Here is a 25324-nt window from a genome sequence, read left to right as displayed (position 1 = left end):
TGGTCTGCCAAAAAGGTGTCCTCAGTGTCACTGCGGGGTCAGAAATGATTGGTGGTCCTGTTTTTATATAAAATAACCAGCTGTATAAAACTGTGCTTGCTGTGTCTATTTCCCTGCTGGAGAACCTATCAAGTGTTATGCTAAAGAATCAATCAATCAATCAATAAAGTTTGCAGTCCATTAACCTGGTCTTTTTAAGTTGAATCTCTTCCTTTGTCTATTTGTTAGGGACTCGTTAATTACCTCTTATCAGCTCTTGCTTGGAATGTGTTAAGGAGGCATTTTATTGCTCAAGGCCTGTAGATAGCCAAGAGGCGCCTAAGAGTGAAAGATTGACAATCCAAGATAACAAAAAGAAATAGCAGGTGCTACTTTGGGGACTCTGCACATGTTCTGGAGCCTAGTAGGATCTCATGAATATTAGAAGACAAACCCAGGGCGGGGCTAAGGCTAATCTAAATGCACATGTGATGTGTGTGCTCCCCTCCTTCACATGCCAAGGAGTAAGACGTGAAATGGGCGTTCTGGAAAATCTAGAAGCTGTAAGTCTTAACCAATCAGAAAGCAGATGGAAGAAAGGAGGAGGGAGAAAGGGGGAGAGAGGGAAAAATCAATGTTTTAAAAGCCTGGCGCAAGAGTCCTCGTGGCCGGCATTTTCCTTCCCTTTCTTTGGAGATGTTTGTGCGCTTTATTCAATTGAATAAACAAAAGTATATTGGATCTCCTGTCTACAGGCTCTTATTGGCATTAGCAGTGCCTGGGACAATAAAAAGGTCTGATTAGCAGACCCAACATCATAACATCGAGTAGAAAAGAGTTGTAGAGTTTCATTCTACATGCAGGGTCATAGACACCTAAATAATGTTAAGATGATAATTATTTGTTTTATGGTCACACGGAATGATCCATGATAAGGCAAAGTTGAGATCAGGGTTTTTGCCAGGCCTTTTCTCATCCATCATTAAGGTATTCTTCCTCCACTGTCAAGAGGCAGCATGTCTGAAACTTCCAGCAAGAAAACTGAAGCATCTGCCCCTCAAAAGCACATGACGTACATGCACCACCAATTTACCTGCATATCAACTCGTGTGATGAAACCTTCCTTTTTTCCATGTCCCTGGGAGAGGTTCCGAACCTTTTCCATGAGTTCAGAAAGGCATGGCTCTTCCTCTGAGATCGAAGATACCCGTGTGCTTCCCCAGGTCCCTCTTGCTTGCTTCCGGCGGCTCGACCCAAACTTTCTGCCAGGCATCCTCTGCTTATCCATGGCCCTCCCAGAGATTTACATTCAGTTCTTTGGAAAGAGGAAGGGAAGGGAGCGGGGGCATCATCCTTTTTCATATCCTCCGTTGCCTCATAATTTGGCACGCTAGAGACACATGGCACTTTATGACGTGTGATGCAAAAAGGTTCTCCTCCTAGTTATCTTGAACCCGTGAAGGCTGGTGGTTGTGCCAGCTGTAAAGCAGTGATGCATTTGCCTGCTCATGGATCTGCATGCCTACACTAAACCCACTTTGCAAGCAAGCAGCAGGAGCTGCTGAGGTTGGGAGCAGAACGCATGAAGTATATGCACTATTGCCCCAGGTGAGTTACAAAGCAGAAAATTTCCCTGGTCAGTTAAGATTGCCCAGGTTCTGCCTACCTAGGACGGACATCAGCTCTCCCTGACTTTATTATATATTTAGGTAAGCTTTTTATGGCACATGGAAGGCCTAAAAGAAAAGAAAAATAACTCCCAGATATGGAGGGGCTGTGACGGACGCGGGTGGCGCTGTGGGTTAAACCACAGAGCCTAGGACTTGCCAATCAGAAGGTCGGCGGTTTGAATCCCCGCGATGGGGTGAGCTCCCATTGCTCAGTCCCTGCTCCTGCCAACCTAGCAGTTCAAAAGCACGTCAAAATGCAAGTAGATAAATAGGTACCGCTCCGGCGGGAAGGTAAACGGCGTTTCCATGCACTGCTCTGGTTTGCCAGAAACGGCTTAGTCATGCTGGCCACATAACCCGGCAGCTGTCTGCGGACAAACGCCGGTTCCCTCAGCCAATAAAGCGAGATGAGTCGGTCATGACTGGACCTAATGGTCAGGGGTCCCTTTACCTTTTTTATGGAGGGGCTGTAGCTCTTAACTTTGCATGCAGAAGGTCAAAGGTCAAATTAAAAGGAGAGCAGGAAAGATCTCTCATTGAGGCAGACCAGCTACTGTTACTGCCAGTCAGAGAATACAATGCATAAACAGACCACATGTTAGTGAGCTTATTACGGTAATTTATAAATATTTCCCAGGCTGTTTGCACTTGGGGAGTAATTATTTGCGACAGGCAAGTGGGTTTTTTTACAAGCATCCGCTAATCCTGGCTCCCCCTTTGCACTGTATCCAAAGAGACCTCTTCTGCCATTTCCTTCGTTGTTCTAAATCAAAAGTATCCAACATGGTTTCCTCAAGATGCTGTGGATGGCAACCCCCATCACCCCTGACCATTGGCCATGTTGGCTAGGGATGATGGGGACTGTAGTCCAAAATATCAGGAGGACACTACATTAGCCACCATTGGGCTAAACATACTTTGGCTCCCAGCTTGCCAGTGGATATCAACATGATCCAGTGCACACGCCAACATTGCAGTCTTAACTTCTGCACCAAGAATTCTTATCTAGATCAGGAAAGGAAGTGACAGGATATACCTGGTGACAGCTGCCACATATGTTGTGCTACGTCTCTAGTTTATGGCTGTTTTGGACTTGCATTCACTCCAATCCTCCCTGTTTGGCAAGGATGGGCGCTACTTGTTTTCAAGTTAAAATGTGGTTAGCCTGAGTTACTGATGTCATCATGCTTTAGGGCTCAGCTCCCAACCCCAGCTCTCTAGAAGCAGAACATCTGAGTCAGAAATGGATGCACATTGTCTCCAATGCACACAAAGGTACATCTATGTGCACGCATTCTGAGGCACCACAGAGCACAAAACCTGCCATTTCACATGCAACGGCTAATGAGGTTTGTGGATAACATACCATTTATGAAACAATTGTGGTTTTTTTGAAACCAGAAACAATTGTTTTCTGAAACAATTATGTTTTTCTGAAACCAAAACAATAAACACACTGCTGGCTCTTAAGTGCATGGAGGACAGATTATTGCTGGGCAAATGAACACACAGAAGGTGAACAGTCTTCACTCATATAAAACAGAGGAGACAGCGGTGTTCACCAAATGATCCTTGATTGGAGAATAGAGATTATGCAAGCATACCCCTATTCTCATCATCCATGAAACCTTGCAAGGTTTTGTGATCCCTTGGGCTTCAAGCAACACCTTTTTAATAGGCCAGTGGTAGATTAGCATAATAAGCTTTAAAATCGAGAAAGTTCAGCAGTTGAGAAAAGTCTTGTGAAACTCAAAAGCTTGTTACAATATTGGCCCCAGTGCTTTTTTTCTGGGGGGACGCATACCCCTAAACATTTTGTGAATCTAAGTTTGGCCTTATTGAGGGGCAGTATTTCAATATGCGTGGGAAAATGACAGTACCCCTAAACATTCCTTTAGAAAAAAAAGAGCACTGATTGTCCCCGTTTTTAAAAGTTATTATCTGAATCATTTTAAAATTCAGGGTTCAGCAAACTTTTTCAGCAGGGGGCTGGTCCACTGTCCCACAGACCTTGTGGGGGGCCGGACTATATTTTTTTGGGGGGGGGGAATGAACGAATTCCTATGCCCCACAAATAAACAGAGATGCATTTTAAATAAAAGCATACATCCTACTCATGTAAAAATACGTTTGGACCGTCTGTGGGCCGGATTTAGAAGGCAATTGGGCCGGATCCGGCCCATGGGCCTTAGTTTGCCTACCCATGTTTTAGATCTTAATCCAGGGGTCAGCAACCTAAGGCTCATGGGCCGCAAGCCCATGGGGGTCATTTAACTGGCCTATGGACCCCCGCCGCCTGCTCAGGGACCCCCACTGCCCATTAACCTTTAAAGCCCTATACGGCCTAGGACCCTCGTACCTACGGGACCACCTCTCCTGGTATGTCCCACAGAAGAACTTACGGTCTGCAAATAAAAACATCCTGAAGATCCCAAGCCACAGAGAGGTTAGGCTGGCCTCAACTAGAGCCAGGGCTTTCTCAGCCGCAGCTCCAATCTGGTGGAACGCTCTGTCACAAGAGACTAGGGCCCTGCGGGACCTGACATCTTTCCGCAGGGCCTGTAAGACAGAGCTGTTCCACCAGGCCTTTGGTCAGGGCGCAGCCTGACTCCCTCCTCTGGCAATCTGCACAGAATTTTGCTTAATGGTTGCCATCAATTTGATTTTAATTAATTTTTATAATGAAAGGTTTTTAGAATGTTGGATTATTTTGATTGTTGTTAGCCGCCCTGAGCCCTGCTTCGGCTGGGGAGGGCGGGGTATAAATAAAATTTATTATTATTATTATTATTATTATTCAGTCGATTCCCATGCACCGTGTTAAACCGGCGAGGAGCAGAGCAGGGACCGCCTTCCGTGATGCTGGCCAGCTTCCCATTGGCTGCAGGAAGCTCCTGCAGCCAATGGGAAGCTGAGCACGCCTCCTCCACGCCAGTAGAAGCACTGGAAATAGCATATGCGCATGCATGTGCGCACACACACACTCTGGCCCACTGCAGCGTCTACAGGACCGTGAACCGGCCCAAGCCATAAAAACTTTGCCGCCCCCTGTCTTAATCAGCCTTCCTTTGAAACCATCATGCTAACTGCACTTGTATCTAATTATAGAAATTATGGTACAGGAGCCCACAACTTTCTAGCATTTGTAATTAGACATGTTCGCAGAAAGAAGAAGTACTTACTCTCAAAGAGGATCGAGAACTGCTTGCCTATATCGCTGGCGGTGAGTCAATAGAATTTCCCAGGTTGAACAGTGCAGTGGGGACCAGGCAGACTTGGCAACACACAGCAACAAAAGTTGGTCAACTAGTTTCAACTGGAGCCTTTTCAGGGTATGTGAAACTGAATGTGGAAGTCCAACTCTCAAATGATAACTATGATCTAGAGTGCGCTGTCTGAAGTGTCTTGCAATTTTTAAAAACCATTTCCTCTTTTTCTGCTACTTTATGGGGGAGGTTAGACTTGCATGGTTAGACTCAGCGGTGGAGCAAGCAGATCGGGCGCCTGGGGTGGTGCCGCCCGGCATTTTGTCGCCCCCCTCAGTGGTGACACCCAGGTAGACCCACCGCTACCGCACCCCCCTTCCTCCGCCCCTGGATAGACTTGAATTAACTTTTGAATGAATGGCTTAATATGAGCATAACTCTGATATTATTAGTATTGGATATTGTTCACTGACCGGTTGGTATGTTTTATGCTCCTTTAAATGAACTGCAGTTGTTGAATTGGTAATTGCAATATATTATAATTATGGTGACTGTATTTAAATTGTCCATCCTATAAACCACTTTGGACACAAAGTTTCAGGGGAAATACAATATACAAATAAATAGTACTTCTGTGGGTTTTCTGGATGACCAAAACTAAGGCCAGGTCCCTCCAAAAAGCAGCTCATGGTTCAAAGTTGACACATGATATAACTAAATGTTGAGTTGGAAGTTTATTCCACAAGGGTCATTATATAGTTTCCAGTTGCAGGATAGTTTCATGCTTTTGATTGTATATGTTTGGTGACTTCATTGGGCTTTTGCAGCTAGGGTTGCCAGATGTCATGTACAGTATATGAAATAAGAACTTTTCTTGGTAAATTTGTACATGTGTTCTTAATAATATAGCCCAAGAGCCTGCCCAACCTATTCTTCAAGCAGGACATTAATCTTCACAACACCCTTACATAAGACTAAGGTTCCATTAGCAATAGGCATGGATAGATGATGCAACTGGTACGAACTCAGAAAGCTTTTTTTAAAGTCAAGGCAACTCAAGCCCCACTAGTGCTCCATATCCATGCAACCTCATAATTGGTTGGTTCTCCTTGGTGGGTTCTAAATCTGCAGTTGACCAACAGAGAGCCTGCAGTAAAGCTTTGGCAAACTACAAAAAGTCAGCTTACATTAGAGACAATGGTTGTGCAAACCATCAGTATGGATTCACACAGCCAGCGCATGTGGTGATTTTCCAGAAACTTAACACCTTTAAATAAGTTCCCACATTTTGCTTGTGCTGCTGGCAAAGGATGAAATTTCAGTTGATTTGGACTGTCATGACAGTCAACTAAGTCTGGCAAAAAGCAGCTCTTTGAGTCTGCTCTAGAGTATATGCATTTACATGCCTACTCAGAAGTAGTCACACAGTTAAGAGGGTGCAGGATTGTAGCATAAGTGTGATTGAGTAATCTGCTGTAAGAGGTGCTGTTTGCATTTTTTTAAATGTCAAAAGTGGAAAACAATTTACATCACTCTTCAGGGTTGTTGTTGTTTTGTTTACAATACAAAAAAAAAAAAGGTGCTGGAGAGTCATACTACAGTGTACAGTCCTGGTGTTGCTTGCAAGGGCCCAGGCAACGATGCGTAAGATATCTTCAAAAGGAACCTGGATTTTGATTCAAACTCGCTGTATGGGCAAATCTATACCATACATTTAAAGCACATGACTTTCACCCAATAATCCTAGGTGGTATGTAAATCACTCTGGAAGCCTTTTCAGTTGACAAGCAGGGTTTCTCAAACTTGGGTCTCTAGATGTTTTTTTGGACCACAACTCCCATCATCCCTAGCTAGCAGAACCAATGATCAGGGATGATGGGAACTGTAGTCCAAAAAGAGCTGAAGACCCAAGTTTGAGAAACCCTGCTGTAAATAAATAAAAACAAATAAGGGAATTGTAGGTCTATGGCTCCAGCTACCAGGAATGTTTGGGGTAAGTCATACGCACTAAATGTGTGCTGAATGTGCTTTAAATGTATGGCGTGAATCAGTCACTAGGGCTATCAATTCTCCCTTCCCCTTTCTTTCTTTGTTGTACTTATATTCCATGCTTCCTCCAAGGAGCTCCTGGTGGCTTGCATTTGTCTTTTTGTGCACCATTTTATTCTCACAATCCTGCAAAGTAGGTTAGGCTGAGAGATGGCGACTAGCCCAAGGTCACCCAAGAAAAAGCTTCTTAGCTGAGATGAGCCTGGGTATCATCCTAGTCTGCCACACCAACACAGGTGCAGGGACCCCAAATTGCATAAGTCCTAGCCAGCATGGCCAATAGTCACAGGTATTGGGAGGTGTTGTCCAACAACATCTGGAGGACCACAGGCTTCCCATCCTCACTCCAACCACTATTCCACCCCACTGACTTTTAATCAGGGGATCTGTGCTTTTAACAGCTGCACAGCAGGCAGAAATTCAGCACATGGAAATGCAATACCAAAGGAAAACTGTTTGCTGAATTGCTGCTTGTTAGAGGCTTCTTAGGGATGCAGGTGGAGCTGTGGGTTAAACCACAGAGCCTAGGACTGGCCCATCTGAAGGTTGGCGGTTCGAATCCCCGCGACGGGGTGAGCTCCTATTGCTCGGTCCCTGCTTCTGCCAACCTAGCTGTTCGAAAGCACGTCAAAGTGCAAGTAGATAAATAGGTACCACTCTGGCGGGAAGATAAACGGCGTTTCCGTGCGCTGCTCTGGTTCGCTAGAAGTGGCTTAGTCCTGCTGGCCACATGACCCGGAAGCTGTACGCCGGCTCCCTCGGCCAATAAAGTGAGATGAGCGCCACAACCCCAGAGTTGGTCACGACTGGACCTAATGGTCAGGGGTCCCTTTACCTTTACCTTTAGAGGCTTCTTTGTGGAAGCTCCTAGCACTCAGTATTTCCACTGTTAAAATAAAATCTAACTCCAAAATAAAGAAAAGCCTTTTTGTTTGTTCTTTAACTAATACGTCGACTCACAATGTCACTCCCTAAAACATGAGCCAGACCATAAAAAGCACTTACCATTCACCAGCATCTACAGGGTTCTCACTCGCTGCAAAGAGCAGGACACCTCCTCTTAAATGAGACGGTTCCTTTATTTTGCAGGCGGAAGTTGGCACAACCACAGAGAAGGGAGAAGGTGGCCGATTTCACCAGCATAACTGAGACATTTGTGTTGTCACTTTCCTTCTTGCTCAACCCATCTTTCTGTTGTGGGCTCAGCCAGAACAGCATGCTACAGCCACTCACGTTATTTTAACTGTTTGTCCTACAGATCTCTGGGAAAGGCATTGGTTGCCTTGGGACATTTAATGCAAGATTAAAATTGGCTGCACAAAACACAGTTGGTTTTCACTTTTACTTGGGAGAAGCCATATTTCCGGGAATATAAAGCATCAGCAAATGTTTTGCTGTTGAATGGGAGACCAATAGTACGGCCTACATTGAGCCATTTCACAAATGTGGAACAAGCTCAAAGGTCAGCCTGCAGTAAAAATTGTTTATGGAACGGTTTGCAAATAGAAATGTGATTGTGTTAGCAAGATTATTGTGGCTACCTAGAATACAAACCAGCAGCAAAGGGTTTTTTGGTCTTCAGTCTAGGTTAGTCAGAGGCGACTATAAAAAGCCACTGCCATTCCAATTAAGCAAGTATGTAAATATATCTAGCTAGTTAATTACCCACTTTCTTTTCTGCCAAATTCTGCTGAGATTATCTGTATATTGATTAGCCATTGTTAACTGGCTTTTTAAAAAAAACAAATAGTTGTCTGTATTCCAAGTAACATCCTACAAAGGAAGAGGATCTGCTATGTATTTTCAGGATCACATTTCTAAGAACAGTTGCCTCTTTTCTGAACCCAACCCCACATTCATGGGGAGCAGCACTTCACAGTACAGAAACTACAAGATTATCGTAGTTTATATTTCATCCTGTGTAAGTGTACTGCCAGTGTATTGCCAAAAACACATTGTTTTGTTTATCCAATACAATTGCTCTTTTGTGTGTGCAAAGTGCTTCTTAGATATGTCTTTGAATATTTGGAAATATCAACTCACAGCTGCTTTTTAATCACTTGAAAGACATATGAATAAAAACCAATTACCGGTAATAGTGGTGTGCCGCCACCGCAAAATTTGGTCTTTTATTTGTAGTGTTTGGAAGCAACCCAGTCTCTTTTGGATCTGTACTGTATCATTCCAATTTGTAATTCAGGTCCAATTCTGAACTGTTAAATCCAAAGCTTTTTCACTCTTTTTGAATATAAAAACAACTACAGTGGTACCTCAGGTTACATACGCTTCAGGTTACAGACTCCGCTAACCCAGAAATAGTACCTCGGGTTAAGAACTTTGCTTCAGGATGAGAACAGAGAGGCCCCATTAGGTAAAGTGGTGCTTCAGGTTAAGAACAGTTTCAGGTTAAGAACGGACCTCTGGAACGAATTAAGTACTTAACCCAAGGTTTTAACTTAACCTTTTCCCCTTTTCACCTAAGTGAATGAAATTTTCAGGCAAAAGAGGCCTTCCAGAGTAAATTAAGACTGCCCAGAATGGGATGCAAATAGCAGCCATGGTGACCCTTCCTAAGAGGATACATTCTGCCAAATTTCAGAAAGATTGGTAGGGGAGAGCCACTGTACCTCTTAGCACACTTATTTCCCACATCCAGCCAGGCAGGTGATTTCAGATGTGTAGTATTGGAAATAATTTCTGCATCTATAAAATTGTATGGGCTTTTCTCTAAACTCACTCCTTTCTTTACTCTCCACCTTCTGTTCTGGGTTTCCTTAAGGCTCCCATTTTTAAGCCTGCTGCCTATTCAGAGCCTGCCCATCAAACACTTTTACCATTGTATCTGACTCTTGGTCTTTTAGTTTCCTGTAAGCTCTAGGATCTGTTTTAACTTCCTTATCTTTTTGCCCTTACATTAAGTTCTTAGGCCTATTGTGGCATTCACCACCAAAACTTTCACTTTCATGAACTTAAAATATTTTTGCAAACATGGTTTTCGGTCTTTGAAATTAGAATGCCTGTGGATATTCTATAAGGCACTGCAACAATCCAACCATTAGAGAGCAAATACTATTACCATGATGCTTCAGCATGCAAGAGATTAGTAATCTAAGGATGGAAAGAAGAAACTGACTGACAGCTGGCATGGTAATACCACTAAGTTCTCCAGTTCATATTTGATAGACGATGCATGGATTAACAGTCACGGCATGCATTCGGCAATCAAATTTGACCTCTGCCACCTATGGCATCCTCTGCAGTGGTTTCCTGATGGTGGTATGGCAGCCCTTTGCCATGGTTTTGTCCCACTTTGCCTTACACAACTAGTAGGAGGGATAGTGTCTTTCCATTTGTCTATTATCTCTATTAAAAAAACTAACCAACCCCCAAGGAAAGAGCCCTCACCACCCAGAAAATTCAGGCTTGATCAATCCCACGTGCAATTAAATCAGACAAAAGTGTTGCTCCATTATGAAACAGCTTTTATTTTAAGGTCTATACTTAAGTCAGTTCAGCAGCATTATATTCACAAACAAATGGATTAGTGCCGAGAGTCCTAGCATTACGCATTACCCTGAATGTAGAAGTGCAGTGGTCCGAAGTGGCCAGGCCTGTCCATGGCAACTCTAGAAAGGTCAGAAATCCACAGGCAAACATACTATCTTAAGGAAGTGCCTGAAGCTGTGCTTCTGGGTAAGATAGGTCTTCTTCCAACATCTTGCTCACAAGCCACAGTTGTTGTTTGTAACTAGTCTAATACAGTATGGCTGATAGTACTCCCAATTTCAGCTGCTACATTTTCCCCCCACCTCTCCATCCCAGGCCTATAACAACAAACAACCCACTAGGCCAAGTGCTTGACATCTCCCCCCACCCAACTTGTTCTTGGAGGAAAAAAGATGAAGGTGCCGAACAAAGCACGAATATCCTCCTGCGTTGTCTGTCAGTGGCAAAATTGTGCCCGTCAGTAATGTGCTAGCATTAATCCTTTCCCACGGCTGTAGGGATTTCCCCACCGCTCTTGCAAAGCAGATGCAGTTAAATGGGACACACCCTTCGTTTAACTAAAATGCGATCCTCAGGAGGTCCAAGTGTTCCAACCCAGCTCCAGTATCTGGAATAAAGCAATAGCTCCCAAAAAGCACACCGCGATGAAAGATTCAAGATTTCAGCAGCGGGTGCTATTCCAGCAGCACAGCAGTAAAGAACCCGTTGCAAAGGGGTAGAACAATAAAGGCAAAGTTAGATTTGACTTGGAACATAGTGATGATTCACATGAAAGTCTGATTTGACTTGCACATGGCAAAAGGCTACATTTCAGATTCCAGTGTTAAACACTGCACCCAATATTAACAGGTGGTGCTTTTGACAATAAGATGCCAATAAGACCGAAATATCAGTCCCAAATTCAGACAGGAACAGCTGTGAGTTTAATTTTCTTGCACCAAGTAGATGTGCTTAAGCTTTAAGCAATTTACTTTCCAATTTTAAAAGGGTAAAGGAAAGCTGGCAAGATCACAGGTAGCTGCAGAAAGCATGGAAAGCAAACACAAGGTAAATCCTTTATCATTATTTCATACTAGAGAGAGATGTCACAAGTGAACCATGTTTCCAGAGGCAATGGAAACTCCATGGGCATGTCTTATCAAGCCTCGCTAGCACTCACTGGGAACCCAAATCCCACAATATTCTCACCAATTAGTACCATACCAAAGGCTGTATGCTGTCGAAGGATGGATGAGTCGCTATGCTGGCAATATGTACCTACAGGCTGCATGGCAGAAGTAGAGTAATATTTCTGAGCTCAAACTTCTGGTTCCCACTGGCTACATTTCCCCCCTAAGGCTAGTGTTATTTGCATGACTTGAGTCAACAGTATTATTCAATAGTTTTAGGAAGGGGAAGGAAGTTACAGTGCTCACACACTATCCAGTATTGTCTGATAATGGAATCCTTCCTGCAACAGTAATGGTACTGTTTTGTGATACTACTGCCCACAGTAGGAAGATCTTCATCTTTGTAAAATGAATGGATTAGCTTTCTGGATTGGAAGTCTTTTTTCTTCCCCCCTCACCATATTCCTTTAAACCTAGCAGGACAAAAAACAACAGAGAGAGAGAGAGAGCAAGATCACAGACCTAGGAAAATACAATCCTTCAGACCTTGCACCTGCAAAGTGACTCATACCTGAGGCAGGTGTGTGAAAGCTCTCAGCCATAAGCAGTACTTGCACTGATCCTTCCCTCTTGCCATCATGCTTAAGCATCTCCCCCAGCAACTTAAGTCTATTTTAGGATAAGGCTTTACAATATATTCCATTGCACATAAAGCTCCAGTGCCATCATAAATAAGGAAAATAACTCTACATCCTTCTGAAGTGTTACACTAGTCCGCTACATAGTTTTTATGTAAAGTAAGAGCCTCAGAGCAGAAGTCATTACTCTAACTAGCTGCTCCTTCAAACAGTCAAGTCTGCTGCCTGCACTGAGTGTCGTGTCCAAGTCGGCCATTCCAGCTAATAGCGGTGAAGGCAGGTCAGCTCCTTTAGCCCAGAGACTGCGTGGATGCATTTTGCTTGCAGTGTAGTTATCATGGGTCTGACTTGCAGGGGACAGTTCTCCGCTTGGAGCTGTAGAAGTCTGGAAAAGAGCAGAAGGACAAATTGAACATGCCAGCCAAGGGAGTGTCAGTGTGAGTGCCTGGGAGATATTCATTCATGCCCAAGAGCAGTCTGCTCAGAGACTGCAAGGCAATCACCAGCCAAGATCCTGGAGTTCCCAACACAACCGTAACTGCACAATTCTATGAATGTTTACCCAGAAGTTCCATGGTATTCAAGTGAGCTTACTTCAAGGTCCCACAACTTGAGAGTCATGTACATGAAGGAGTGCCTTGCAAGCCCATGGTTTAAGACAGGCTTCTTCAACCTCGGCCCTCCAGATGCTTTTGTCCTACAACTCCCATGATCCCTAGCTAGCAGGACCAGTGGTCAGGGATGATGGGAATTGTACTCTCAAAACATCTGGAGGGCCGAGGTTGAGGAAGCCTGGTTTAAGATTTGCAGGACAGACTGTGCTGGTGATCTTGTCAACAGTGGTGCTTTGTTTGGTTGGTGCAACGCTCTCAATCATGGCAGCTTAGCTGTGGAATTCCCTCCTAGCAGATATTTGTCCTGTTATTGGTTTTTCACTTGTCAGCTGAAGACCATCAATATGACTACAGGTTGCATTCTGCTGGATTCTTTGCTACTGAAGTTTCAAGGAATAGTTACTAAATGTGACTATTTGGTTTAAACTTCTATAGCTATGTGGTCAATTTTATTTTAAATGTTCGACCGCATCCTGGGAACCTTCAGGATGAAGGGTTGGTTTAAAATATAGTATTTAATTTGGGGGGGGGGTGCGTATAAGAAAACTTCCTCTTAAACTGATGACAAGACAATCAAAATTCCCAATATCAAATTCCAATTTTGAGCTCAGGTTCAGCATTCAACTGGTGAATTTGAAACAAATGCCATTTCACAAAAGTGAAATCCACGTCCAGGGCAGCTTTGGCCATTACCGGTAATTCTACCCTCCTCTCTGCAAATGTAAACACAGAAGACAAACAAAGCTGGCAGCTCCTTACCTTTGATAGTTGTCTGCTTTCGCTTGGAAGACTTGCGAGCCTCAAAGCCCACTTGCGTTGGCCTGTCTGTCTTTGTGTGCATCTTGAGAAGCACTGGGGAGGAGCTCAAGCTCTTTTCACCGGCACAACTGTTTTCCTTTGTGGGGCTCAGCAGATCTTGAGAAGGCAACCTGTTTAGATGAGAGACCTTTTCCCATTTATAGTCCCCTTCAAGTGGAGTTTCTGATTCAAAGTCAAAGTTCCACTTCTGCTGAGCCTCCTCCAGCTGGGCCTTCATCAAGGACTGGAAGTCCTTTTGAAGCTGGTCATGATCGACTGGTCCAAAGAGGTTTCTGCAAAGCTTCCTGCTGCAGGGAGACCGAAGGAGGTTGCCCTTAGACAGCGGCATGTTTCCAGCTAGGAGAAATACAAGCGACATGTTTTAAGGAAAGTTACAGGCCACCTATAACAGTTATAAGTTAACAATAAAACTTATAAATCAATTCAGCAAGTAAAATAAATTGATTTTTTTTTAATGCCATTTAATGCTAAGCTAATTTTACTAGGTCAAAAGCTTGGCAAAAATATCAGCATTGACAGCACAATGAAAGGCCTTCAAGGTGGAAGCAAGACCAGCCTCCAGGGGAGGAAATGTTGTAGCTTGGTTCCAATACAGAAGAGACCCTGTCCCAAGTCACTGACCAACCACACCTCCTAATGGCAGCAAGACCAGCAGCAAGGCCTAATCAAAAGAACTCAACAGCATAATGTTTATATATTGTTAACAGTTAATTGTTATTAATTTTTAGTGTTATGTTTCAGCAAGTATATGTCTTATTATGTACTGTTACTGTGTTACTATATTTTCCATAAACTGCTTCGAGCGCAGATTTACTTGTGAAAAATGCAGTACATATAGAAAAGGACCACGGCAATTTTTAATGAAGTGAGAATCGAGCGGACTGAGTGAAATGGTGCATGTGCGATTGTGTATGTGGTGGTTGAGTGCTTAGAATAGTTCCTGTGTAGAGTGAATGTATAGGTGACTGTTATTGTTGGCATCAGAGTTGTCTTGAGAGACAATAAAGTACACCTCCAGGGCTGAAGCCATGACACTATCAAGCTTTTTTGGTTAACAGTTAGGAATTTTTAACTGTTAATTAGGCATTCTTAGTCACTTTACTTATGTACATTGTTTAGATATATATTTGGTGGTGGTTGTTGTTTAGTCGTTTAGTCGTGTCCGACTCTTCGTGACCCCATGGACCAGAGCACGCCAGGCACTCCTGTCTTCCACTGCCTCCCGCAATTTGGTCAAACTCATGCTGGTAGCTTCAAGAACACTATCCAAATGAAGAATTATGGTGGTGGTTAGGAATATTGTTTACTTTTGAATAAGGAATTTGTATTGTATTCGATTCCTTTTTGTTGGGAGATTTCAGTTGACATTAAGAAGTAGCAAATAAATTGAATATATAAACCAACAAGTTGGGCCCAACGGTTTTAACAGGCCTTACCTTTGAAAGAACTGAGCAACATAAAACTAGGGATGGAATCTGTAGGGAAATTCTCAGCCAGGAGAACATCATTCAGATGACGTTTGAAACGGCTAAGGATTCCTCTGAGTAACTGCCAACGTCACCAAGAAAGCTGCTCTTTGCACTGTACACACAAGCCTCATCATCCCTACCCTTTGAACCACAGCCTTCAACCAAGAAGAAAGCTACCCAATAGCTACATGTAGTAGAGCTCCTTGGAGATTAAAAAGGGGTTGCAAGCCAAGATCTAGTTGGCGGTGTTCCATTTTTAGTACTCCCTTTCTCCCACATAATTATTTCCATGCAGTCATCCATCAGACAACTCTTGTTAAATTAGGAAAGCATTGCCACAGCAGTTATCATTGGGCACATTGAACACACTCAAGGAAGCAGTCCCATGTTTTCTATGAACAGCACTTGCAGTTTTATGGTTGGCCTAACGTGAAGCAGAATCTTCCACATCAGATCTTTCCACTATTTATTGATCCCCTCCAGACAATTGGATGCAGGTGAACTGCGTTGCATAAAAGTGTTTTGTCAGTTTGTACACACTCATTCCAAATGATAGTATCTGTACAGACTCTTGATTGTGTTGGTTGTTAGTTATGCTTTTAAATACAGTGGTACCTTGGTTTAAGAACAGCTTAGTTTATGAACAACTTGGATAAAAGAACGCTGCAAACCCAGAAGTAGGTGTTTTGGTTTGTGAACTTTGCCTTGCAAGCAGAACATGTTGAGTGTGTCCCCTTTGTAAATTGAGTCCCCTGCTGCTATGGGCAAGCACGCCTTGGTTTAAGAACACCTTGGTTTAAGAACAGATTTCCGGAATGGATTAAGTTCGTAAACCAAGGTACGGATATACTAATATGAGACCTAATAAAGGAGCATAGGAGCACCCTGAAGGAATAGTCCACATTTGCCCAAATCTGGACGATTCAGAAGGACAGAGTCAGAACCCAATCTTTATATAGAAAATACACCCTCAGTTGTCTTGGTACAGTCCTAGGATGTCCAAGTACCTCTTTTAAAAAGCATGTGGCTGCACCGGAAGACCCTGAGTTCAGTACAGTATATTGTATTGCAAAAGCTGCAATCCTAAACACACTTCCTAGGGCTACGGTCCTCAACATGGCACCTGGGCACTACAGCACTTTCAGACCCAAGCCCTCACCCAGACTCTAAAATGTGTTGGGGTTTTTTTAATTGAGGGGGGTTGGGGAAGTTGCCTCATTTTTTCTGTGCTTTATTTTGGGAGGGAGGGTGTAGATGTTTTGCCTGTTTGGGAGAGGCTTCTGAGCATTACCAGTTCTTCTATGAAATGGGTGTTTTTTGTTGCCAAGAATTGTTTTAGATCTCCAGCCTTGAAAGGCTGGGGAGCAAGCTGCATTGAATGCAGTGTGACTTTCTCTCATGTTAACATGCATGAAAGATTGCACTGTTCATGTACTTCTAGCACTGAATGTGGCCAAACACCACCTGCTGTGCATATGCAGTGTAGAACTAGCTACAATTTACAATAAAATGTTAAGTCACCAGCTGCTAATGGACTTGGGCATCATGGACTGTTCAGGATTCAACACACACACACAGATCTGTACAGTTGAGTTGGGGTTCCTGGCTTCATCAAATCTGATGCCTTTGGCCCACATAATCTTAGCATTTTGACCTTTGCCCTGCCCTCCTTTCATCCATCCATATTGCATACAAAGCTGATCTCAAGGCCATCAAGGGAGACAGAGTTTCCATCAATACAAGGCCCTCCCACACCATCATTACACATTTTCTCTAGTGCTGAATGGCATTAGTGAGAGACAGAATGCAGCCAAATAATGACCCATCTTGACATCACACTGTAGATCAATTTAAGCATCTTGTGTGAAGTCACCTCTAAGGTTTATGCGCATACACACATTGGGTTTATAAGGTTTGGGTTACCAGGATGCTTAAGTGGACTGTGTTTTGTCTAGAGAGTATATTTCCAGACCACCACCACCTACACTGGCCAATGTGTTTGCAAGGCTGCCTTTCCTCCAGTGTTCAGGCTTGGGAAGAGGCAAAGAGGTTAAAAATAGCAGCAGCCTTCATGCTCTCTTTATAAACAGCTATGCTGAATGACATCATTGAGAGGTTTAGGCATACCAGAACAAGTCCTGGCAGGTAGCGTGGCTGCCGAGGGCAGGCCTCAACTTGATATCTTGTTAAGTTGCCACTTCAGGCCACTGGAGCAGAGTGCCCACAAGGCACCTTGAGTTCCCTCAGCTGCTCACCCTGCAAAAGTTGGTGCTATGCAAGTTCTGAACTGCTTCTTCCTCTTGGTGAGAGAGAAGAGTCAAGGCTATTTCTGTGACCACAGTAACTGCAGCAGCCTTAAACACATTGAGTTTTAAATCTTTATTTCATTTAATTATTATAACATGGAATATATGCTCTAAAGTATACAGAATATACAGTGTAAGATATTACATTGATAAAATTCCCATTTTCCATTCTGTGTCAATCTCATTCTATTGTGACTTCCCTCCACCACAGCTCGACATCCTTTGATATATATTGAGCTAGTCATTGTGTTATATACCGTATTTTTTGCACCATAACACTCACTTTTTTCCTCCTAGAAAGTAAGGGGAAATGTCTGTGCGTGTTATGGAGGAAATGCCTACGGGTGGCATGCCTACGGATTTTCCTCCTCTAAAAACTACGTGCGTGTTATGGTCGGGTGCGTGTTATAGAGCGAAAAATACGGTATATTGGTTGCTTTGGCTCTCAAAACCCTCTTACAATAATTTTTTCACATGTTTACGAAGTTAGTCCATGCATATCAATAAATTCGTTTTGGAACGATGTTTTGTCATATATTCTTCTAAGCAATTCCATTCCTTCTTAGGTTTTTGATTTGAGTGAAGTCTAACAGCTGCTGTCATTTTAGCCAATTCTATGAATTCACATAGTTTGTTAACTAATCCTCTATTGAGGAGACAGTGTCCCCTTTCCAGTCTTAAACACATTGGATTGCATGCAGGCAAACAATTCACTCGCATCACAGGAAAGTGCCACTACGTCTCTAGCAAAACCACCACAAAAGGTTCAAAGAGCAACTTTTGCAGTGGGTTGTCAAATTGAATGCTATGCACATTGGTTCATGCATACACACACACAAACACACCATAGCTGTCAACCTTCCCTTTTTTTGTGGGAAATTCCCTTATTCTAGTGCCGTTTCCCACTGCTTCGTGCTGCTATCCCGGATTGTTAGACTGTGCCCGGGACAGGTGTGGCTGCTGATCCCTTATTTTCAAGGCTGCTGATCCCTTATTTTCAAATCTGAAAGTTGACAGCTATGACACACACACACAGAATCAGCTAGAGGCTAGAAATCAACTCATACAATCCAATGTTTTAAAATGCTTTTCTTGCAGCAACTGCACCCCCAAGGTCCTGAAAGTCAACCCTGGATGTTAATTTTCAAAGATCTTTCTTATTCACTTCTTACTTGAGATCACAGCTAGAGTTGCTCTGTTGCCATTGCACAGGCGCTACCTTAGACAGCTGCTGGAAAGGACTAGGCAGTTTGCTCGATTCTGCATTTGGGATGGAGGCTGCAGCTACAAAATCACTGTCTAACAGCTGCTGAAGGCCCATATTTAGCCTACCCAAATCAGCAGTGTCTTCACTTTCTGACAGCAGCTTTTCAGACAGCAGTCCTTCCCAGCCTTAGGTGGAGGTGCCAGGAAGGGATCCAGAGACCTTCTGCAGACAATACACACTCTCTTTCAGAGGGGCTTGCGCAGAAGTCGGCCACCTTACTAAACACAGCGCCGCATTCTAGTATTTCCTATTTATCCTGCAAACATGCTTTGGTGGTTGCCGGTTAAGAGCCAGCCAATCACAATGTAGGTCACCACTGTTGTTGAAACAGTAGCTTAAAAACCCTGCGCGTAGTTCAGAGGAGCGTCTCTCGCAGTTGCAAAACAATCCCGACCGCTTGGTGGCCTGTCTCGCTGGCGATCAGCTGCTCCGCCTGCCGGGCACAGGGTGAGCTCAGGGAGCTCGGGCTCCTTCGGCCCCCAAGGCTGGAGCAAAGCAAACAGGACTTGCTTATCGTAATAGGAGGAGCCCAGGAGGTGTGCGAGACGCTCGCGGCGCTCGCCCCGGGATTACGTCATCTGGCACCACAGCAGCTGCGTCACGTGCCGCGCTGTGGGGGAGGGAGGGGGGAGGGAAGTTGCGAAATCGCGCTTGCCACACAGACCTAGTTCTGCCACAGGCAGGGAAACAAACACGGCCCCCAGACAACTTACTACGGCCCCGCCTCGCCGCCCCCTCCAACAAGCATCCGGCGGATTGGGGGCCGGTTTCAAGGCGCTTCCTTCCACCTACCCCCCCCAAAAAAAGAGGAAAAGAGGGGGGTGAGAACCACAGCAGTTGGCAAAAGCTCGTAATTGGAGATTTGGGCTCAAAAAGGCGAGGGGGGCGGAAATCCCACCCCAAGAAGCTGTTTCGGGGGGCCCCCGCGCCTTTTAGGAGGGAAAAAGTGGCTGGAAACGCACAGCAGTTCGCAAAATCGGGCTTCGTCTGCTCAAGCCGCGTAAACTAAAGAACTGCTCCTCTAGCGTGTTTTTTCGGGGGGGGGTGGAGGAAGATGTTGGGGTTTTTTTTGTTTTTTTCCTCCTCCTCCTCCTCCCCACCGAGGTCTCTGTCCAGCCGCTTCCTCCTCCTCCTCCTCCTCCTGCAGCGCAGCGTCGGGTTTGCGCGCGCCTCTTTCAAAGCGGCGTAATGGGGCTGAGTGACGCTCCTGTGAGCACAACAAGCACAAAAATAAAACTCGGCTTGGGAACAAGGAGTTCCCGGCCCGAGAGAACAGAACATCGCGGCGGGCTGGGCGGAGAGTCAAAAATCAGCTCGTGCGCGTCTTGCAAGTTCCACCCAGGCGGGGCTTCTCTCCCCCCCCCCCTCTTCCTGTCTTCAGGCTCGGCGAGCGAAGCGAAAACCCGCAGCCTCCTCTTTTTTTACCCCCTACTATAGGAAAGGCAGCCCCGCCGGGCGGCTGCCCCGGGAACACTCGAGGGCTTGGCCTGGCCCTCTTACATCAGCCCCGGCGGGGAGCGAGCGAGTGACTGCCACTGAGTCACAGCCGCCGCCTGACTACCTCTCCCCCCCCCCCCCGCAAAGCTGAGCTGTAGTCGCCGCCTCCTGCAAGCCGGGACATGCCCCGGCAGGCTCTCCTGGCCGTGCAAAGTCACCGTCCGGCTGCCGGCTCGACAGCGCCCCCTCTCGCAAGGCGCAGGAAGGACCCGCAACCCTCCACCAAGGGCTTGGGCTGCGTGGGGCATCGCCATTACCCAAGCGGTGCGATGAAGCCCAGATCCTTTCATGGTCCTAAGGTGCTCTCCCTTCTCTCTGCCCCACCCCGCGCCCTCTCCAATTGTTCACCCTCGCTTCCAAAGGTTGCTTTGCAAGGCCCTCCTGCTCCTTGCGCTGAGCGGGGCCCGAGACTTCTGCCCCGACAGCTCTCCAGCCGCTACCTGACTCAGACAGACAAACACAGGCACCTCCCTGCAAAGGCGCACAGATAAAGTAACTCGTCACCCAGCAAAACAATGTACCGCTTCCTCACCCGCACTGGCCGCTCCGCGCTTCTTTTGGGGAGCGTCAGTCTGCTCATCTGTCAACAACTCATTAGTAGTAGGCGTAGCACCTACCCGAGACGTTTTTGGTTTCGGTGTGCATGATCAGGGCTGGTTACGCGCAAATGAGCGCGCATTGCTGCCCCTCTCCCCTCCCGTTAAGCGCTCAGGTTGTGCCCCCCCCCCCCCGAGTCTTCAGGAACAGGGTGACATACATAAGCAACACGCAAATCTGAACAAACAATGCCGTCGTGTTTGGACAGCGAGCGGAGGAGTCGCCAGGCTCCTCCAATTGCGATGGACGGCACCGCCATCGCGCACTTCGGGGAGGTGCACGTACCCCCCAAAACCGACCGAACCCATTTTAAGGGTCCCCTTGCCATCTCCTCTCGTCAGCAGGTGGGAGAATTCCGAGGTGAAGGCGAAAAGCCACGCCGAAGCTCTCCAGGCTGTCTAAGGGAGTGGCTAGAGATGGAAAGAACAGGTGGCTCAAGGGATGAAGAGGGAAGGCGACGTCTCCTGGACGCTGGGAAACCAAAGCAGGGTGGGGAGCGAAAGAGAATCCCCCTCCACACCGACGGGGTCAGGGCTGGTCCACTCATATTTCCCCACCCGGAGACAAAATACGAGATCCACAAGGTGGATCGGGGTGAGCAGGGAGTAAGTAGCAGGGATGCGCTCTCTCCCTCCGCAGCATAGCTGACCTCCGCAAATAAGGATGAGAGGAAAAAATCCCAGGCGGAGCGGAGATCGAAGGACATCAAGGGAGGAAGCGAGGGGGCTGCCACCTCCGAAATGGGGCTAGGGTGGGAGACAACGACGCAGTTTCTCCATCACAGTCACGGATAAATGTTCCTGTTTCCGATACCTTAAATATTTCCCATGCACGTTACAATGCTGCCCTCCCCCTACTCAGCACTGAGAGCTGCCCAAGACCCTCCGGCTCCCAGACGGGAGAAAGCAGCGCTCACCTCTTTCTCTCGCTGCCGTCCTTCGCTCGGAGGCGCCCTCTGCTCTCGGTAGCTCTGAGCGTAGCAGCTCCCGGCAGGACTACATAAAGCCTTTCCAAGACTCCGCCCCCTCTCGTGAAGGGGCGGGGCCTCGCGCCTCTCCTCCCCGCCTCCGAGGAATTTCCAGAGCGCCTCCTTCCTGGTCTCCGTTGTTGACTGCCTAGGTCCTCGCTTGCACACACGCCCGAAAAGGAATCGCGCCGCCGACGAATTCTTCCGCAAAAGTACGCCGGCATCCACGTCTACGAGCACAAAGAGCCGCGGCCCCGACTCGAGGAGCGCAGGGGGATATGCTGCAAGATGTAAACGGACCGTGTCTCCTCTGACGCTGATACAATACACCGGGAAGAGTGTCGGCTCGGTTGCGCTTTGTTTCTTAAGCGACTCTTTGTACGTTTTCCCTGCCCAGTATTAACACAGACTGCCGTGTCCTGTGTGGAAAAGCACTCAAAAGTATTTTTAGACATGCCTTGAAAATTTCTGCAAATATGAGCACTTAGAACATCCGCATTCCTTAGGCTGGCCGGCTGGCAGCCAACCAACTAACTAGTCAACCAACCAACCAACTAAACAGCCAACCAACCAACCAGCCAACCAAACAACCAACCAAACAACTAATCAGCCAACCAACTCACACACCTTTCCTCCCTCCTTCCTCCTAGCGAATTAAAAACTGTTTAATCTGAAGCAATGCAGCAGGTGCGGCCAGCTGGCACTGTTCACCTCTTTCTATCTCCAGGTTCTCCCCTGCATGGCATCATCAGCACCAAAGCCCAGCCTGTAGCCCCCTTCCCACTTTATTCCAGATTTCTCCTGGGGGGATGGATTCCCCGCAGTTTGGTGTTCTTTTATAATTTCCTGTTGTTAAATAAAAAATAAAGCAAAAAATAAAAATAAAATAATTCGCTGTTGCTTCAAAGTTCCCTCTTTCTGTTGTGCACACAAGCTACTCATGTTGGGTAGAGGCCTTGAGATTAGCTTCAGCTGGAAGTGGAACAGCTCTATTTCTAGGTGTCCCCAAAGTAGCATGAAGCCTGAAAGGCAACTGTAGATCCACCCACTTTTCTCTTTGTGCATCGCCAAATTGTTGCAGGAGCTTAGCTTAGTTGCTTATTAGGTTTATATCCTGCCTTTTCTCAAAGGAAACCATGGCAACATCAACGCACCCCCTGCTGCCTCCATTTTATCCCCCACAACAACCATGCGAGGAAGGCTGAGCTGAGAGAGAATGACAGGCCCAAGGCCACCCAGTGACCTTCACTGAGTTGGAATGTGAACCCGGGGTCACACTGGGCCTACCAAGGGTTGCCATATTTTGAAGCCCAAAAAAGAGGACACATTTGCCGACTTCTACTTTTAACTATGGATTGCTATGACGACTCTACCCATGAAAAAGAGGACGTGCCCTGGAAAAAGGGGACATATGGCAACACCTTCAAACCAAGTAAAAATCTGGTTTCCTGAATTCAGATCCATGAAAGTCATTCACACTTGCCATGATAGGCCAATCATGAGGATGTAAAGTCCCAATCATTTGGTATTCGTAGCATTTGTTTTATATTTTTTCTGTATCAGGTCAATTTTTGTTGTAACATCTAATTGTCTGGAGAATGTACTTTACAGTGGTACCTCGGGTTACATACACTTCAGGTTACAGACTCCGCTAACCCAGAAATAGTACCTCGGATTAATGACTTTGCTTCAGGTTGAGAACAGAAATCGTGCTCCAGCAGCGTGGCGGCAGCGGGAGGCCCCATTAGGTAAAGTGGTGCTTCAGGTTAAGAACAGTTTCAGGTTAAGAACGGACCTCCAGAATGAATTAAGTATGTAACCAGAGGTACCACTGTATTTGATAGAAGGCTGTGACCCTTGATTTTTATTTGTAAGGTACTGTTTTGTTCTCTTCTTTTTGTTTATTTTATTTCATAATTCTTACTGGACTGTTCTTTTAACTTCATAATAAAGTATTGAGATAATCATTCACAAATTACACCTTGGGTCATATGAACTTTCAGTGACATGTGAAGATGCTCCACTTCAGGGCTGTTGAGCTACAACTCTAAGGTTGCTACCAACCTGTCTGAAGCCAAATCAGGACCTTTAACAAAGGGAACCACGCATCTGGGGTCCACCCTCCATATATCAATATTTAATATGGCAGGGCATTGCTAGGCAACATTGTTAGCCACCTGCTTCAAAAGTCTTAGCTGTCTACTTAGTAGGTTGCCACCTTTTGGAGCTGGGCTTCTGCACCTTTATCAGCTGTGTAACAGGCAGAAATCTACCAGGCATAGCTTTCCTCGCTGCTACCATGCACTGGTAGAAAATACACTTGTTGAAAATCTGCATGCCATGCAGCTAGGCCCTCACCTCACTGAGAAAACCCAGCCACGGTTAATTGTATCATTTCCAGAGTGGCCAAAAAAGAAAAAAACGGGTTGGGGACAGAGGTTTGCATAAAGTGTATATGCTAATTTCTATGAAGAGATGCAATTTTAGAAAGAATTACTGTAATTTAAATAGAAACGCATCACACCATAGTGTTGACCTGTGTGACTGCTCAGTCTGCTGTCCAGCTGCTAACAAACATCATCATCGTTGCTGACCCTTATTAACTGCTCTTTATCTTTAAAATAGACTTGGTCAGGCAGCCCTTCAAACAGAGGATGCCTTCAAACAGAAGACTGCCTTCTGCAAAGTATGGCACAAGGTCACACCAAATACTTTTTGTCTAGCAGCCTCTGCGTTATTATTTTTAAAAAAACAGCATTGGAGTGGGGGCAGAATTTCTAACTGCGTAGGACTCTATTCTCCACTGTGGATTGGGATGAGGTAAGCAGCAGAACTATTATCTAGACTGCTTTTTCCATATCTAATGCAACATTGTTCATGGCTAAAGAACCCCATTATCTTCTATTTCAGAATACGAGGAAAATCAATTAAATCAGCTGGTAGCCAGATTTTGAAAATTGGCTTCCAGGGATAAAAAGTGAGCCTTCATAGTAAAAGTGCCTGGATAAGCAGCTTTCAGAGCGAAGTGCTCTAACAAGGAACATGTTTGGGCATGTTATACTAAGGAGGCTGCATCCTGATGAAGTGGCCTTCTTCTGAGTTAATAACAGTCCTTGTTTCAAAAGTAGAATATGCTGCTATGATCACAGCATCCAGATAAGATGCTAGACTGGAGTTGCATTGATTGTGGCACCTTTGTGCTCATCAGCTGAAATTAGGGCTGCACATTAAGGGTTCGATTTACCATACCTGAGCCTGTGTATGCTTATTTGTGTTGGCAGCACAACCTCTGTATGTTTAACAGCTGGGTGACAGGTAGAAATCCAACAGATGCAGTATCCTCTATCATTGCAATTCCATTAAGATGTGGCATTTCTGCCTGCTGTGCAGCTTTTCTTGAGGCACAAGGGCTTGGCCAGGTGCTAATTCTATTAATGTCCAGGCTGTGTAGATGAAGAGAGACTTGTGGTCAGATTGAAGTTGGCTATTACCATCTTATAACAATTACGGCAGGATGCAGCTAACAAGACCCATCAGTGGAAGTCCTGGGCAAGCACTTCCACTTGGACAGCAATGCTTTCCCCCCTTCTTCTCCCTTCATGTCTAACCCCCCTCCCCACAAATGGGGAT

General features: G+C 45.5%; 2 protein-coding genes across 7 annotated transcripts in view; both read right to left on the bottom strand.

Moving 5' to 3' along the window:
- Positions 1-10249, bottom strand: part of RAB44 (RAB44, member RAS oncogene family) — a 29818-nt gene extending 19569 nt beyond the window's left edge. For 2 of the 4 annotated variants that reach the window (XM_081010471.1, XM_081010470.1), the window contains exons 1-2: positions 4832-5017; positions 1073-1294 (exon numbers count right to left, since the gene is read on the bottom strand). In XM_081010471.1, coding sequence (XP_080866597.1) covers positions 1073-1267 — 195 coding nt within the window. In that variant the 5' untranslated portion in view covers positions 1268-1294; positions 4832-5017. Of the gene's footprint in view, positions 1-1072; positions 1295-4051; positions 4118-4831; positions 5018-7909 lie in introns of those variants that run through there. The other 2 variants (XM_081010472.1, XM_081010473.1) reach the window with 2 other exon arrangements.
- Positions 10250-10369: 120 nt separating this feature from the next.
- Positions 10370-21800, bottom strand: CDKN1A (cyclin dependent kinase inhibitor 1A). 3 transcript variants are annotated; one of them, XM_081010499.1, is made up of 3 exons: positions 21644-21800; positions 13532-13927; positions 10370-12543 (listed from the first exon to the last, which is right to left on the bottom strand). In XM_081010499.1, exons 2-3 carry the CDS (start codon positions 13917-13919, stop codon positions 12494-12496), a joined length of 438 nt encoding a protein of 145 aa, XP_080866625.1. In that variant the 5' UTR covers positions 13920-13927; positions 21644-21800; the 3' UTR covers positions 10370-12493. The 3 variants fall into 3 exon arrangements, with proteins under 3 accessions (XP_080866625.1, XP_080866624.1, XP_080866626.1); XM_081010498.1 differs by lacking the exon at positions 21644-21800 and adding an exon at positions 20748-20820; XM_081010500.1 differs by lacking the exon at positions 21644-21800 and adding an exon at positions 20663-20741.
- Between the last annotated feature and the right edge of the window lie 3524 nt (positions 21801-25324).

Source organism: Podarcis pityusensis (genome assembly GCF_964106645.2).
Source record: "Podarcis pityusensis genome assembly, chromosome: 6".
Lineage (NCBI taxonomy): Eukaryota > Metazoa > Chordata > Lepidosauria > Squamata > Lacertidae > Podarcis > Podarcis pityusensis.
The sequence above is the reverse complement of the archived record's forward strand: the minus strand, read 5'-3'. Positions and strand labels throughout refer to the sequence as shown.

Bases quoted from the DNA above. Each gene is read 5' to 3' on its own strand.
- CDKN1A (XM_081010498.1), bottom strand. From the start codon at position 20,775: ATGCACACCGAAACCAAAAACGTCTCGG. The intron at 13,928-20,747 runs GTAGGTGCTACG...TATTTCTCCTAG, and splicing joins CGAAACCAAAAACGTCTCGG to CTGGAAACATGCCGCTGTCT. The intron at 12,544-13,531 runs GTAAGGAGCTGC...GCTCTTTTCCAG, and splicing joins AAAGCAGACAACTATCAAAG to ACTTCTACAGCTCCAAGCGG.